Genomic DNA, 17,137 nt, shown 5'->3' on the forward strand with positions numbered 1-17,137 from the left:
CCACTCAAAGTTTAAAAAAAAAAAAAAAGGCTTCTCCTCTTCAGAAAAGGACTTGGAAGGTCATGAAGGGTCTTCAGGAACTCAGACTGGCTCATTAGCCCGCGCCTCAAGTACTGCGGCAGAAAGATATTGGTACCATCCTGACCACTCTGTTACCATGTGCTGGTGGATAGCCATTGAGTACAGTACCAGTGAGGACACAGTTTCAGCGCCAACATTATTGGTACCAATGGCCCCGCAAGTTTATGAAGCTGTAAAAGACTTGCTCTGCCTCTTCATCCTGGACTCTCCTATGGTGCAGGAGTCCACTGCACTGGCAGCACCTTATGCTGTCCCAGGACCATCTGGCTCTTCCGCTCCAGTGCAAGCAGAGCCAGTGTTAGTATTAGCTAAGAAATGTGGCAAAGTCTCTGCCCCGGTACCATCTTTAGCATTGGCACCAGTACAGTCTTTGACCTTGGTATCAGTTATGCTACCTGGCTTGGCGTCTGTGGCTTTATGCTTGAATGTTCAGCTGAGTTGATACCGACCATAGCCTGTGCTTCGGCCCTGATTATAAGATCTTTCCCAGCACCAATTTATGGCACCTCAACACCTCAGAACGCTTTTGCAGTCCTATCTACCTTCCCTGCCTCAGTACTGAGGTTGGCCTCTTCACAATGGGCTACAGATAGTCACTACATCAGGCTTTGCACCTCCTGATGCCCACTGGATACTCTGGCTCCTCGAAGTCTGTTTCAGAATCCTCCAGTACTTTGCCAACCCCTATTAGGTGCACTTGGTCACCTCCCAGAGGAGAGCATCAGTGAAGTGAGCTGTAGCTCATGAAAGCTTATGCTCAAATAAATTGGTTAGTCTCTAAGGTGCCACAAGTACTCCCTTTTTCTTTTTGCGAATACAGACGAACACGGCTGCTACTCTGAAACCACCGAGAGTGGGACACATCGTTGTGGCCTGGTACCTACTGGATACCTATGACATGTGCTCTCCCTCAGTGACCTTTTTGGAATCGCTGGGGTATTTTGAAATCCCGCAGGTCTCAATCACTTGCCCAATTGCGAGGAAGGTTCCCAGAAAGTTTGACAGAGCAGCTTCCAGAACCACCTAAGTTGGAAGCACGCAGAGACACCATTCCCTCTGAGCAGCCAGTGGTGCAGGAGGAATCACCGGAGGAGCAGCCAGCTCTTCTACAAGAGGATCCATCCTATCTTTCTCATCATCTGATGACTCAGTGATCCCTGACTCCAGTTCCCAGGAATTTTTAAGCCTTATCAAGAACTGATGAGGAGAATGGCCATTGACTTTAGGCACTCAAGGTGAGCTTGTGCGAGAGAACATTCACAAGCTTTTTGGACATTCTCCAGGATAGTCCTCCCAAATTATGAAGCTCTCCTAAACCTTATGGCACACACCAGCCTCCTTAGCTAAATGAACTGGGATATGGTATCATTTATCCATGCAAGGCTTTGAGTACTTTTATTCCTATCCTGCCCCAAACTCCCTGGTAGTTACATCTGCCAATTGGAGATCATGTCAAGGGAGATGTAAATTAATTTCCCCCCAAAAAAGAGACCAAGAGAATTGATTTGTTTGGGAGAAACATTTATTTCACCACCTCTCTCCAGATGCTGATAGCGAAATACAACTTTCTAAACTAGGACATAATCTCCAAGTTTAATGACAGACTACCAGAAGATGCAAGGGAGGAATATAAGGCTTTCTAGGCAAAAGGTTGTATGGTGACCTAGACATTGATCCAGTCCACACTTGATGTGGTAGACGCTTCCAGAGCAGTGGTTTTCAACCTTTTTTCATTTGCGGATCCCTAAAAAATTTCAAATGGAGATGCAGACCCCTTTGTAAATCTTAGACGCAATCTGTGGACCCCCAGGGGTTGGTGGACCAGAGATTGAAAACCACTGTTCTAGAGTGATGGCCTCTGCAGTAACACTGAGGATAGCCTCATGGATCTAAAGGCAGAAGAGGCCTGGGATTACTTCAAGTCAAAGCTGCAGAAGCTATCGGAAGCCTGCATCCCAAGAAAGGGGAAAAATTCATAGGCAGGAGTTGTAGACCAAGCTGGATGAGGAAGCATCTCAGAGAGGTGATTAAGAAAAAGCAGAAAGCATACAGGGAGCGGAAGATGGGAGGGATCAGCAAAGAAAGCTACCTTATTGAGGTCAGAACATGTAGGGACAAGTGAGAGAGGCTCAAAGTCAAGTAGAGTTGGACTTTGCAAAGGGAATTAAAACCAATAGTAAAAGGTTCTATAGCTGTATAAATAAGAAGAAAACAAAGAAAGAAGAAGTGGGACCGCTAAACACTGAGCATGGAGTGGAGGTCAAGGCTAATCTAGGCATGGCCCAATATCTAAACAGATACTTTGCCTCAGTCTTTAATAAGGCTAATGAGGATCTTAGGGAGAATGGTAGCATGACAAATGGGAATGAGGATATGGAGGTAGATATTACCATATCTGAGGTAGAAGCGAAACTCAGCTTAATGGGACTAAATTGGGGGGCCCAGATAATCTTCATCCAAGAATATTAAAGGAATGGGCACATGAAATTGCAAGCCCATTAGCAAGAATTTTTAATGTATTTGTAAACTCAGGGGTTGTACCATATGATTGGAGAATTGCTAACATAGTTCCTATTTTTAAGAAAGGAAAAAAGTGATCTGGGTAACTACAGGCCTATTAGTTTGACATCTGTAGTATGCAAGGTCTTGGAAAAAATTTTGAAGGAGAAAGTAGTTAAGGACATTGAAGTCAACGGTAAATGGGACAAAATACAACATGGTTTTACAAAAGGTAGATCATGCCAAACCAACCTGATCTCCTTCTTTGAGAAAGTAACAGATTTTTTTAGACAAAGGAAACGCAGTGGCTCTAATTTACCTAGATTTCAGTAAGGCGTTGGATACTGTGCCACATGCGGAATTATTAGTTAAACTGGAAAAGATGGGGATCAATATGAAAATTGAAAGGTGGATAAGGAATTGGTTAACAGGGAGACTACAGCGGGTCCTACTGAAAGGTGAACTGTCAGGCTGGAGGCAGGTTACCAGTGGAGTTCCTCAGGGATCGGTTTTGGGACCATTCTTATTTAACCTTTTTATTAGTGACCTCGGCACAAAAAGTGGGAGTGTGCTAATAAAGTTTGCATACGATACAAAGCTGGGACGTATTGCCAATTTAGAGAGAGACTGGGATATCACACAAGATGATCTGGATGACCTTGTAAACTGGAGTAATAGTAATAGGATGAAATTTAATAGTGAGAAGTGTAAGGTCATGCATTTAGGGATTAATAACAAGAATTTTAGTTTTAAGCTGGGGACGCGTCAATTAGAAGTAACGGAGGAGGAGGAGGACCTTGGAGTACTGGTTGATCATAGGATGACTATGAGCCGCCAATGTGATATGGCTGTGGAAAAAAGCTAATGTGGTCTTGGGATTCATTAGGCAAGGTATTTCCAGTAGAGATAAGGAGGTTTTAGTACAGTTATACAAGGCACTGGTGAGACTTCACCTGGAATATTGTGTGCAGTTCTGGTCTCCCATGTTTCAGAAGGATGAATTCAAACTGGAACAGGTACAGAGAAGGGCTACTAGGATGATCCGAGGAATGGAAAACCTGTCTTATGAAAGGAGACTCAAGGAGCTTGGCTTGTTTAGCCTAACCGAAAGAAGGTTGAGGGGAAATATGATTGCTTTCTGTAAATATATCAGAGGGATAAATACTGGAGAGGGAGAGGAATTATTTAAGCTCAGTACCAATGTGCACACAAGAACAAATGGATATAAACTGGTCATTGGGAAGTTTAGACTTGAAATTAGACGAAGGTTTCTAACCATCAGAGGAGTGAAGTTTTCGAATAGTCTTCCAAGGGAGGTAGTGGGGGCAAAAGACCTATCTGGCTTTAAGATTAAACTCGATAAGTTTATGGAGGAGATGGTATGATGGGATAACACGATTTTGGCAATTAATTGATCTTTAAATATTTCATGGTAAATAGGCCCAATGGCCTGTGATGGGTTGTTAGATGGGATGGGATCTGAGTTACTACAGAGAATTCTTTCCTGGGTATCTGGCTGGTGAATCTTGCCCATATGCTCAGGGTTCAGCTGATCGCCATATTTGGGGTCAGGAAGGAATTTTCTTCCATATTTGGGGTTGGGAAGGAATTTTCCTGGAAGAGGCCCTGGAGGTTTTTCTCCTTCCTCTGTAGCATGGGGCACGGGTCACTTTCTGGAGGATTCTCTGCTCCTTGAAGTCTTTAAACCATGATTTGAGGACTTCAATAGCTCAGACATAGGTGAGAGGTTTATCGCAGGAGTGGGTGGGTGAGATTCGGTGGCCTGCATTGTGCAGGGGTTTGGACTAGATGATCGTAATGGTCCCTTCTGACCTTGATATCTGTGAATCTCTGGGTACAAAACTTGAGCATAGCCTCGGACAGTGTCCATTTATGTTGTTGGGTTTAGTGTGCAACTCCTGAGTGGTTTTGGTGACTGTGTTATATATGAGGTCAGACTAGATGATCTAGTGGTCTCTTCTGGCCATTGACTCTGACGTCCAGCAAACCGTAGAGTAGTGCTTCTTAAACAGGGATACATGTACTCCTGGGGGTATGCAGAGATCTTCCTCTGGAGTATATCAACTCATCTAGCTAGTTGCCTCGTTTTACAACAGGCTACATAAAAGCACTAGCAAAGTTGATACAAACTAAAATGTCATACAGACAATGACTTGTGTATACTGCTCTATATACTATACACTGAAATGTAAGTACAATATTTATACTAAAATTCATTTTTAATTATATGGTAAAAATGAGAAAGTGGGCAATTTTTCAGTAATAGTGTGCTGTGACACTTCTGTGTTTTTTATCTCTGATTTTGTAAGCAAGTAGTTTTTAAATGAGGTGAAACTTGGGGATATGCAAGACAAATCAGACTCTTGAAAAGGGTACGGTAGTCTGGAAAGGTTGAGAACCACTGCCATAGAAGACCTCCCATTTGATATGTTCTTGTGTTCAGATAAAACTGATGAAACTTGACAGTCATTTAGACTCTTGTGCTACCCTTTGTTCTTGGAGGTTCTATACCGCAGCCTCCAAAAGGCATCCGTACAGACTCCTGCAACAATATCAGCATCAGTATTATAGGTAGCATTTATACGCACCAAGGCAGCATGATTTTTTTTAGAAGGAAGCATAAATCAGAGAGAAAGAGGCACTCCAACTCCAGCTTGTCCTCAGTCAGCTGTGGGGAAGCAGCCCATTTGACTGCTTCTTTGAGAACAGCAATACAGGTGTCAGTGATCTTCCTATTCTCTCCTTCCTCCCCTCAGATGGGGACATATTGTCCCATTTCTTCAGTGCTTGGGAAACCATAACAGTGGACAAATCTCTCCTAAGCACTGGGAAACTAAAATATTGTATCCAATTCTTCTCCACACCCCTTTTCCACCCTCCTACCCCGTCCCTTTTCAGTGACCCATCTCACAAGTCAGTGCTCTTTCAAGAAGTTCACACCTGCTCACTCTAAGGGCCATAGAAGTTCCCCTTCAGCACTAGGGAAAAGAGTGTTAGTCTCAATTCTTGCTGATCCCCAAGTCCAAGCGGGCTCTGAGACCCTTGAAATCTCAACAAGTACATCATGTATGTAAGATTTCGTATGATTTCCTTAGCATAAGTCATACCTTCCTTAGATTGCAATGACTGGGTTTTCTGCCCTTGATCTCCGGGGAACCTACTTGCATGTGGCAGTACTGCTAAGTCACTGAAAGTCTGAGGTTTGTAGTAGAGGGCCAACACTATTAATATACAGTACTTCCCTTTGGCCTGTTGTCAGCCGTGACTATGTTCACCAAGTGCAAGGTGATGATGATGGCCTACTGAGGAGAACGGGAATTCACATCTTCCCTTACCTAAGGATCAACTGAACAGATATTCCCTTGGACAAGTTGATCCAAATTCCTCCTGCAGTCCTAGGTTTCCTAGAGTGGTGGATGTATCAGAACAACTTATGCCCAGGTGTACCCTTTTCTTCCCACTTCCATCCAGGACAGTTATGCCACCAATACCTCTCTTGATAGGTTAGGATGCTCACTTAGAAGGGTTGTGAACACAAGCATTCTGAACAGAGCACAAATTGACTCTTCATATCCCTGTACCTGAGCTCCAGGCAGTTCACAAAGCTTTGCTGTGTTTTTCTTTCTCACATCAAGGACTTGTTGGTCCAGATACCAACAGTACAACTGCGGTGTACTACCTAAACAGATAGGGAGGAGCATAATCCAATCATCTTTGTCAAGAAGCTATGAATCTGTAGGACATTCGCATCCAGGAAGCCATTACTCCCATTGCCACTTGCATAACTGCTTCCTAGAATCAGTTGGCCGATCACCTCAACAGGAGATTCTCCTAGAATCAGGAGTGGTCCCTCAAGAGCAGTGTATTCAGGACCATCTTCCAAGTTGGAGGTATTCCAGCAGGCATCGTATTTGCAACAAAAGACAACAAGAAATGCCATCAATTCTGCTCCCAAGTGGGTCACAATCCATGCTTACTGACCGGTATCTTTCTTCTGAGATGGGGATCGAGTCTGACTTATGCATTTCCCCTCATTCCACTTATCCCACAAGTTGTCCTCAAATTGAAACAAGATCAGTTCTCACTGCACCAGCATGTTCAAGATAGTGTTGGTTCTTGGATCTTCAGAGTCTCTCAATTCAGATTCTATACCTTGTGCCTCCTCTTCCAGGCCTGCTCTCCAAGCCGCTTTCAAATAGGGGTGAAGATTATCTGCATACATTGAACGTAAGGTGAGCATTGGCCTTCTATCTGAACAGGATCAAGTCTTTCAGGCTGTCTCCTCGGCTCATTGTTTCGTATGCTGAAAGAATGAGAGAGCAAGAAGTTTCACCACAGACAGTTTCCAGATGGATTATTTTCTGTATTATAACGGTGTATGGGGAGGCAAACAGCCCTTCTCCACAGACTATAGGCCAGCTCAACAAGAGCTCAAACTACTTTGGTAGCTTTTCTAAGCTAAGTCCCCATACTGGATAGTTATAGGGCTGCTACTTGGTCCTTCATGCATAACTTCACTCATTATTATATAATCATAACTACTTCAAGATCTGATGCAAACTTTAGGTAAGCAATATTGCAGTCACTGTTTAAATATACCCCAAGCCCCATCTCCTAATGGTACTGCTTGTGAGTCACCTGAAACGAAACATGTGTGCAACCACTTGAAAAAGAAGAAATATCTGAATTGTTAAGTTTGCAAGGTCTGAAAGATGTGTGGTATTTTGTGTTTATTTTTTTAACTAGTTTTACTTTTAAACTAAGCACATTTATGTGGAAATCATGGAGAGACAATAAACATGGAACCTCACAATAGCAATTTTACAGAGTTGCTTGTCAGAGTAATGCTGCCTTTTAACAGCAGCCCTGTAACTGGGAACAGGTTGATATTGGACTAGCATAAGTGGATGGAATATGTGAAGACCAGATATGCAGACTACTGTAGCTGCTTTAAGAGCCCATGACTTACCGCTTACTTTCTCTGTTTTAATTTTAAGAAAACCTTCTAGAAGATGAGGGCAAACCTTTATTTGGATCTCTGCAAAATAGGCAGGTATGGATAATCTAAGAAGCAATTAATGTTAATAAACACTGGACATTTGGAATTGCTGGCATCAAATACAGTAGTAATGTCTAAAGAAATTCTCTGTCATGATCTCTGGAGTTTTTAAATATTTGTGCTTTCCACATGGACTGATAACCAAAAAATGGGTCTTGATGTAGCATACATCCCTAACTCTTGCATAGAAGTTCATACTTGATTCATTTATACTTCTTCAGTTATACTGGACTTGAAGGGGGAGGTATTCTAGCACTATCATGATTCAATAATTATTTATTTCCCTTTCCCCTGTCCCACATTCTCTTCTTGTGCTCTAGCACAGTGGCCTTAAAGCATTAGTGCAGTTTGCAGTTGCTCAGAGGACTACATCACCGCAAAGCCTGATTCAGAAACATCTGATTCGTCTCCTAGCAGGTAACACATTCTTCTCCACCTCCTTCTAGCCAGTCCCTGCAGTGATTTTAAGTAATGTTTGTGTAAACTTTCCTTAGGAAATGGCAAACACCAATAATATAGCATAGAGAAGAAGGATGTTCTAGTGGTTACAGTTCTAATCTGGAACTCTGGAAACCTGAGTTCAATTCCCTGCTAGCCAGACTTCCTATCACCGAGTCTCTTGTGTGTCTCCTTTCCCCATCTGTAAACTGGAGATAATACCATTTCATCTCACAATTGTGACAATAAATTCATTAAAGTTTGAGGTGCTCAGATACTACACTTATGAAAGGTTGATAGTTACACAGTTCAGAAAATGTGCCCATATTGAGTGGGTATGAGGAGGTTTTTATTGCTTTTGTAGCTGACTAGTCAGAGCCCATTAGGATGGTAGAGGTTCTATAAAAAATGGCCTCTCAACCTGCCATTGTAATTCCAATGAAAAAAACAATTAACATTTTTAATCAAATGTGTAATGAACTTTTGTTCTTGTAGTTCTTCTGCCAAACTTAAAAATGGAAGACACGCCATCCATTCTAGATGTAGATATGTTTCACATTTTGGTAAGCATGTTCAGTTTGTTTTTGCAATTAAGTGTCTTGCCTCTGATGCATTATCTGTGAATACCACTTTAGATTGTGAATACCATTTTAGATTGTGATACAGCATGGCCAGAGGGCAGCAGGAGAGTGTTAGAAGGGAGCCTTATTCCCTGTAGAGGGAAGAAAGTTTTCTAAGATTAATTAAAGCACCTGAACCAGTCACCTGATAAAACCCCCCTGCTTCAATCAGACAAGGGGAGGAGTTGAAGCAGAGTGGATTGGTGTTGGAGCAGAAAGCAGTTTGGAGGAGTCGAAGCAGAGAGCACTTTGGAGGGAAGCAGAGGAGAGTTTGGAGAAGTGCTCCAGTGGGCTAAGAAGACCAAGACCCTAGGTAAATGGACACCTGGTTTGTGCAGAGGTAGGGCAGGAAGCCCCACAAGCTGAAGGGCAGAGGAGAGGGAAGTAGCCCAGGGGAAGAACCGCTAGTTGAAGCAGTTTACCGCTATCCCTAGGGCCCCTGGGCTCGGACTCGGAGTAGAGGGCGGGCCTGGGTCCCTCCCTCTCCACTCCCCTCCTCTAGGACACTAGTGGGGCAGTTAATACCCCAGTTCAGGGGCGAGAAATGGTGCCCTGAACCCTCCCCAAGAAGAGAAAGCGTGAGACCCATCAAAGTAGTGCCGGCAATTTGCCACAAGATCTACATGCAATTGCTGCTCTTTGTAATCAATTAATAGGTATTTTTGTGTCACCTCGTGAGTGGACTTTGTTTGTGACTTAGAGCTAAAAAGATCATCAAACTAATTTAACTGAAAACATGGTCTCAGATGTTACAGGTTAGTGCTAAATAACTATACCACCATTAGAGGATTAATGAATAAGCCTAGGTGATAACTTATTTTCTTGTTATCAGGTTTGTGGTGTTTGTTTACCCCTGAAACTACTACTACAGAGTCTGGTATTTCACCAGTACTTCTGGTTGTTTTGTCTTTTTCTACTCTAGGTAGGTGCTGTGTTATCATTCCCATCTTTATATTGGGAGGATACTGTAGACTTGCAACCTTCATCTGTTAGCTCTGCCTATAATCACCTCTACCTCTTCCATTTGATCACTATGGCACACATAACACAGATCCTTCTGACTTCTGCAACAGGTAAGGGTACTTCCACCTTTAGATTTTCCAGGGATTTTTATCCAGTTTTTGCAAAATGACTTTGTAAACATTTTAGTGGAAAACTGTTAACGCCTTCTAGTTGTAAGAGCTTCATCATAATAATAAACATTCAGTGTTAACTGTTTCCTTAAAAAACCAAAATGGGAGTCTTTTTTCACTTGCCTAGCTCTGTTTATGCATCACTTTTGTGCCATTTATATACCTGTAACTAACTGAGGCAGCCATACAAGACTAGTAGCTTTCCACATACTTTTGCTCTCTAGAAAAAACAAAGCATTGACAAAGTACAGACCACTCAGAGCTAAAGGTTTAGAAGGGACTTGGGGACTCTGGTTTTCTGGCACAGTGGCAGCCTGTGAATTTAGAGGTGAAATATGGTACTTGATAATCTGATTAGGATGGGAGTTACACTACTCACTGCTATGGAACAGTACTAACAAAAGCCTCACAGGATGCCTCTCGTTATGTTTCCCAAGAAACCCCACCCCCATTTAATGTCGTATCATAGAAGAAGAAGATATGTAGTTACTAATGTAAGGGAGTAATGTCAAAAAATAAAGGGGAGGAAGCAGTTCTGTAATGAGGATGAGCAATCCCCACATTTACATCATGCAGTTTTGTGGGGGGATAGTCTTGTTTGTTGGGTTGGGCACAAATAGGAAATGATCCAATAAAATGAAATGTTAATTTTTTTTGTAACTTGTCTATAAAAAGTTTAAAGTAATGGAGATTGATTCTATGTATATAGAAAAGAAATCTCCAAGTGCATTTACAACCAGGTTAATGTTTTTGTGCACAGAATCCCCCACTGCTCAATCACAAGATAATAGTGAGGAGACTCATACTGCTGAGTCTTTCTGTAGAGAAGTTTGCCAGTACACAAGTGGGTAAGTAACACTTCAGTTGTAACAATAAATGTTTTATAAGATGCATTGAAAAATACATGGAGATTCACCTGAGAAATACAAAAGAAAAAAGGTTAGACATACTTTATAGGGGGTTAGACCAGGAATCCATGTGCTGCGTCAGCAGTGTCTCCCACACTCCTAAAAATTGGAAAAGATCTAGATCTTCTGTCTGAATGTGAAGTGTGTTTTTCTCCAGAAAATATGGGCATTGTATACATTTAAAATGGATTGTGGTGTATCCAGACTAAATTTTGATAACCTACATTGCAAGAATGTTAGTAGTGCTGATTATAATCCATCTTTTCCATCACACATGATATCAGTAGCCTTTCCATTTTTGTCTCCATGTCTACTACAATTGTATTGTCAGTTGTGACTCCCCGTAATTGTTTAAGGTATTGATTTCTTCATACTTATTCCCAACTCTCTCTAAGAAAATTTGAGGGGTTTTTGACAGAATTTCAAAAAGTTAAGTGTCTGCATATGAAAGCCGATTCAATTTTGCAAAAAACAAACATCATTGGCTTTCTGTAAGAAAAGGAAAACTATATGATTTAATTGCTGTATAGGACATGCTTTGGAGCTGCCAACATCCTCCTAGGTCCCAGAAAAACAAAGTGAGGAAACTAAATGAAACCATCTTGAGCCAGTTTAGAGATGGACATCTGCTTGTTCTTAATAAAACTGAAAACGCATTTGGAGAAACAATAGCAAGTACGTGAAGAATAACAAAGATGTTCTAAACAAATTTAACACTCATGAAATTAGAAACTAGGTCTTGGGGGCTGTGTCTGACTGAGGATTTCAGGCAATTTCCTATTGTTGCGCTAACGCTACTGCAGCTCCACCAGGGTTAACAGTTAAAATTTTACTGGTTAAAAGTTTAACCGTTAGGCTCCGCTGCCGCCCTACATGCCCAGGATCCTGGCTGCAGCCCTAACTGCCCGGAGACTCTGCTCACCATGGGTCCTGGCTGTCAGCCCCCTGCCAGCGGGTCCAGCAGCTGGGACTTTGGGGGCGGGTCAGCACCAGAGTTCCACAGCCAGAGTTTAAATGTTAAACAGAATATCTTACTGATAAGACTGATGCTTATCGGTTAATCTGTTAACCGGTTAACATTTTACATCCCTAGTGGGAGCACTAGCCATAGAACAACATCCAGAACTGTTCAACATGGTGATTACCTTGTTTTGAAAATTGCCAAAAACGTTCAGTATAGTTATGACCCAGGAGGGTATGCGTGCTGAGCTTTTACAGATATTTCTGATGTGTGTGTTATAGCTGCTTTAGCCATGATGTTCCAGGCTGGCATCTGTGGGACTGTGTTAAGAAAGGGATCACACCTTACCTTCGTTGTGCTGCTTTGTTTTTCCATTTCATGCTGAAAGTGTCTCCACCTGAGGACCTGCTGTTAGGTAAGTAGAAGAAAGTAATAGTTTAGTTTTACTTATTTTCCTTGCTGAATAGTGGAGTGCTTAAATGTTCAAGGTACAAGGTATATATGTTTTTACAGTAGTTTTTAGCATGTTCAAAATAGAACCTTAATGGTATAACTAATGTTAAGAAATCATTATAGTATTGCTTTGAAAAGAACAAACAAAACAGTATATATGGAAGGGACAGAAGCAAGGAATTAGATCATCTGGGCATTGCCTATATGGAAAAGTTTTTCTTTTTAGTGTAAGCAAATCTGTGAATTTAAATTGGTATAGTTATACTAAAGAATTTCAGCTTGTCTCTCTTGGGAAGGAGTTTAAGGTATACTGAAAAAAGCCATCCTTATATCCAAAAAGTGTCCACATTTTGGATTTTGCTGGTAGATCTGTTTACTATAACCTGTAAGGCTTTCCCATGTAGACTATCCTCTAAGAGGTGTGTGGATAGAGCAGAATGAAATCCAATAAAAAGATATAATCTTAATTTCTAGCTTCTTTATTCCTTTTTGTTATAAAAGTGCTCACGCCCTCTCCCTCTCTCAAGGATCCAAAATCACTACACAAATGTAATATAGGGATTACATCATCCACCACTTAAACGTAGTGAAACATGGCAACAATCTTAAAAGCATGCAGTGGTGCCACACAGCATTTTGAAAAGAAGTGAGGAACGAAAGTGCTATAAACGATTGAAACTAAGTATAAAACCTTAAACGGATTTCCCTCTGTAATGATCCAAGTTTGAATTTGGCTAGGACACTGTGGTTAGCATGCTGCCCTATCAAATACTGATGCTTGTGAAAAACATTATATAATGCCTAGAATTCAGGATCTCAGCTTTATGGTACATTCCATTGCCTCATAACACCAGTCTGGAGCCCTGGTTCAGTAGAAAGGAGTGTCCCCTGGTGAATCATGAGCATCATTTTCTGGGGTCCCTGAGCATCACTGGGCACTTTTCTGTATTGCAAGAGAGTGCGCTCTACAGGGGCGTGATTTTTAAAGCGCACTAACATGTGCGTTAATTGGTCTGTGTAGACCCTGCTGGTATGTGTTGAAGGTTCTGTAGTGCACCTTAATGTAGTGCTGTTTGAAACAGTTAAAGCACACTAGGAAACCTTTTATGCACGCCAGCAGAGTCTACACCAACCAATTAAGGCGCAACATGTTAATGTGCTACAGAAATCTTATCTCCCCCCCTCCCCCCCACAGTGTACATTACCCCACTGTGTAGACAAGCCCTAAGAAATCTCCCAATCAAGTACAGATCTGACACAGCCTCGTTTAACCTGTAAATTCTGACTGGATCATAAGAAAATTGAATATGATTGCAAGCCAAAAACATAATGAAATATGATGATTAGAAACACGTATAAAGTTCTTCTTTGAGTAGTGTCCCTATGGGTGCTCCACTGTAGGTGTGTCTGAATCCCTGTGCTGCTGATCAGAGAACTTTGGTAGCAGTGTCCATTGGGCCTGCGCATGCACTGTTTCTCCTCCTGCGTCACAAAGCTAGTCAGCGCGCATGGGCTAACCCTCCTCAGTTCCTTCTTAATTGCCCATGACTAGAGACAGAGCCATTAGCAATCCATTAAGACTAATTGTTCTTGTGTTCGCATTCGCACTTAGTTTTCCACAGTTCTCATTGTAGTTTTAGTTGTTGTTTTTGTTCTTTTCCCCGCCCTTCCAAAAAAAACAAACAAACACAACCCTTTCTGCCTTTCCCCACTGGGGACCCTTCCCCTGCATGGGGTATGCCCACCTTCCTGGGCTTCAAGAAGTGCCACACCTATAACGAGGCAATCCCAGTTGTGAATAAGCAGTTTCAGTGCATCCCCTGCCTTGTCAAGGACCACATATAGCAAAAGTGTACCCTCTCCCAGCAGCTCTGGCCAAGATCCCACAAGGACAGAGCCAAAAAATTGTCTTCATGGAGGCAGCTCTCTGACCTTAACCTCCTGACGGACGTGCGTCTTCCCCATGACCTTCAACTTCTAAGGCCAATGGGTCAAAGAAGCAGGCTGGTGACTCCTCTCACAAGTCTAAAGAGAGAGTGAAAGTTTTTAAAGATAGCAGAAAGCGATCACCATCTCGCTTGGTATCCTCTGCGCCGCCAGCACCAAGACCACACTCCGGCACCCATGCCTCACCATGACTATCAGTAACCGGTACTGCTGACAGGCCCACAGATCCTTCAGGCATGGGCACCAAATCTGTGGTACCAAGAGATAAGGGCAAGCACCCTAAGACGACACTCCTGGTACTCGAGTCGTCCTTGGTACTACCAACAGCAGCCTGTCCAGTACCGGAAATACCAGTGCAGACAAGATCTCCATCTCCCTTGGACCACCACCGGGACACTTGGCACTGGCAGAATTCCGCCAAACCAGAGCCTTCTGCATGACAGAAGCACCCGAGTCTCCGCCTCTCAGTACTGACATTGTGGCTCTGAGCCTTTACAGGGCACCGGATATCCCCGCAACCATGCCCCTCCGCTGTCTAGCGAGCGGTTGGACAGTGAGCCAGAGGAGGTGGTCTCACAGTTCACCTTCCAAGCTCCATATGAGACCAACTACAAACAGGGTTGAGAACGTACCCACAGATGGCTCCACCACCACTGCCATCTTGGTATAGCCGCCCCTGGGCGCCTCCACCGGGCCCTGTGCCACCACAATGGTCATATTGGGACTCTTGGGCGGCACACCAGCTGCCTGTCTCACGAGCTTCAAGCCTCCCCTGAGAACCCTCCCAGCACATTCCCTCAACTGTGGCATCTAGGGCCTCAGGAGATGGAGGATCAATAAGCTGGTACTGAGGAGGATGCTACACAAAAGGCCATCTCCTCCTCCTCCTCGGATGAAGCAGTCATCCCTTCCCCACCTTCTCTGGTAGATGATTTCCCTCTTTTTCAGGAGCTGGTAAAGTGTGGCGGACACTCTCCACATGACACTAGAGAAGGTCAAGGACACCCACCATCAGTTCCTTGATTTTTCCACTCTTTGTTGTCCTCAAAGATTGCCCTCCTAATTAGTGAAGCCATCTTAGCCCCGGCTAAAATGGTGTGGCAAACCTTGGAATTGGTATCTCCGATGTGTAACGGACAAAAAGTATGTTGTCCCCGTATAGGAATCGGAGTTCCTTTTTTCTCTCACTGCCATCCAGTTCTATTGTGGTGGACACTGACAATTCCCAGGACTGACCACACAAATCCAGGGCAATGCCCTACAACAAGGATTGGAAGCGCCTTCATCTCTTTGACAGAAAGTCATATTCCTCAGCCACCTTACAATTCCATATTGCCAACTATCTGATGCTCATGGCCAAATACGATTATATAAACTACAACAAATCTCCCCAACAACCACAACTCTTCCACACAACTTGGACTATGCTCAGACTCTTAAAAAGTCAGGATTATCCCTAAACTCTCTTAAGGTCCATCTAGCAGCTGTAACATTCACGAACCTGTAGAGGGATATTTGGTGCTGTCACACCCAACCACTAAAAGGTTCCTCAAGGTTATAATAAACCTCTTCCCTCAACGCAACTTCCTAACGCTATGTAGGACCTAAAGCAGGCACTGAAAGGGCTGACTAGGCCTCCCTTTGAACCCATGGCCACCTGTTCACTGATGTACCTATCAATGAAAACGGCTTTCCTGATACCATTTACCTTGGCCAGATGAACAGGAGAGAGAGCAGCTCTGATGGTGCATCTCCCTTACACAGTATTCTTTTCAGACAAGGTTATGCTCAGGCCACATCCAAAATTTATTCCCAAGGTAACCTCTCCCTTTCACATGAATCAATTAATTAATTGCCAATCTTCCAACCCAAGATTCACCAAGACAACAGGAAGGCTATACTTCACACTCTAGATGTCAGGAGAGCCCTGGCCTTCTACCTTCATAGGACAAGAACCTTCAGGAAGTCCCCTAGACTTTTCCTATCCATTATGGAAAGATCTAAGGGCTCAGCAATATCAGCCCAAAGACTCTCTAAGGGATCTCAAATTACATCAGACAGTGACCAAATTCGCAACATGACCCCTCCAGATTTGATTCATACACAGTCCACAAGATAGATCTCCTCTGTTGCCTTCAAGAATGTCCCTATCTCCCAGAGATCTGTAGAGCAGCGACATGGGCGTCAGTCCACATTTTTGCAGAACATTATGCAATCTCTGGGGACACCACCTCAGAAGCCATCTTCAGCTTCACCGAGAGTGCGGTTATCTATAATTGACCTAACTCTGAAGCCCCAGCCTCCGGAAGGGATACTGCTTGGGAGTTACCTACAGTGGAGCACCCGTAGGGACACTACTCAAAGAACAGGTTTCAGAGTAGCTTATGCTCAAATAAATTTGTTAGTCTCTAAGGTGCCACAAGTACTCCTTTTCTTTTTTACTCAAAGAATAAGAAGTTACTTACCTTGTGCAGTAACAATAGTTCTTAGAGATGTGTCTCTCTATGGGTGCTCCACAACCTACCTTCCTCCCCTCTTCGGAGTTCTTGTCTATGTCTCTGTGGTAGAGAAGGAACTGAGGAGAGTTAACCTGTGTGCACTGACTAGCCTCGTGGCGCAATATAAGAAGAGAGCGCATGTGTGGGCCCAGTGGACACTGCTATCAAAGTTTTTTCCAATCAGCAGCACAGGGAAGCAGACATACCTACAGTGGAGCACTCATAGGGGGGACAGCTCTCAAAGAGACATTGTTACTGTACAAGGTAAGTAACTTCTTCTTTTCATCAAACAGCATAATCCTGCTGCTGTAATGTATGTACAATAGACTGGGTATTCTACAATAATCCTCAGCCAGATCCTTAACTAGTGTAAATTGCATAGCTCCATTTAAAGTCAGTGGCGCTACATCCAGTTACAGTAGCTGAAAAGTTGCCCTAAATCTTTAAAATAGTCATAAGAATAAGTTGTAAAAGGAATCAGAAGAATTCTGGTTTTCTGTTATGTCTGCTGCTGATTGT

At 43.0% G+C, this 17,137-nt stretch overlaps 1 protein-coding gene across 2 annotated transcripts in view; it reads left to right on the forward strand.

Moving 5' to 3' along the window:
• Positions 1–17,137, forward strand: part of UBR1 (ubiquitin protein ligase E3 component n-recognin 1) — a 145,690-nt gene that overhangs the window by 109,206 nt on the left and 19,347 nt on the right. For both annotated transcript variants that reach the window (XM_084631233.1, XM_084631232.1), the window contains exons 36-41: positions 7,599–7,654; positions 7,981–8,077; positions 8,594–8,661; positions 9,641–9,791; positions 10,612–10,699; positions 12,002–12,135. In XM_084631233.1, the coding sequence (XP_084487359.1) occupies positions 7,599–7,654; positions 7,981–8,077; positions 8,594–8,661; positions 9,641–9,791; positions 10,612–10,699; positions 12,002–12,135 (594 nt within the window). The remainder of the gene's footprint in view (positions 1–7,598; positions 7,655–7,980; positions 8,078–8,593; positions 8,662–9,640; positions 9,792–10,611; positions 10,700–12,001; positions 12,136–17,137) is intronic.

This window comes from Lepidochelys olivacea (assembly GCF_965140295.1).
Source record: "Lepidochelys olivacea isolate rLepOli2 genome assembly, chromosome: 6".
Classification (NCBI taxonomy): Eukaryota; Metazoa; Chordata; order Testudines; family Cheloniidae; genus Lepidochelys; species Lepidochelys olivacea.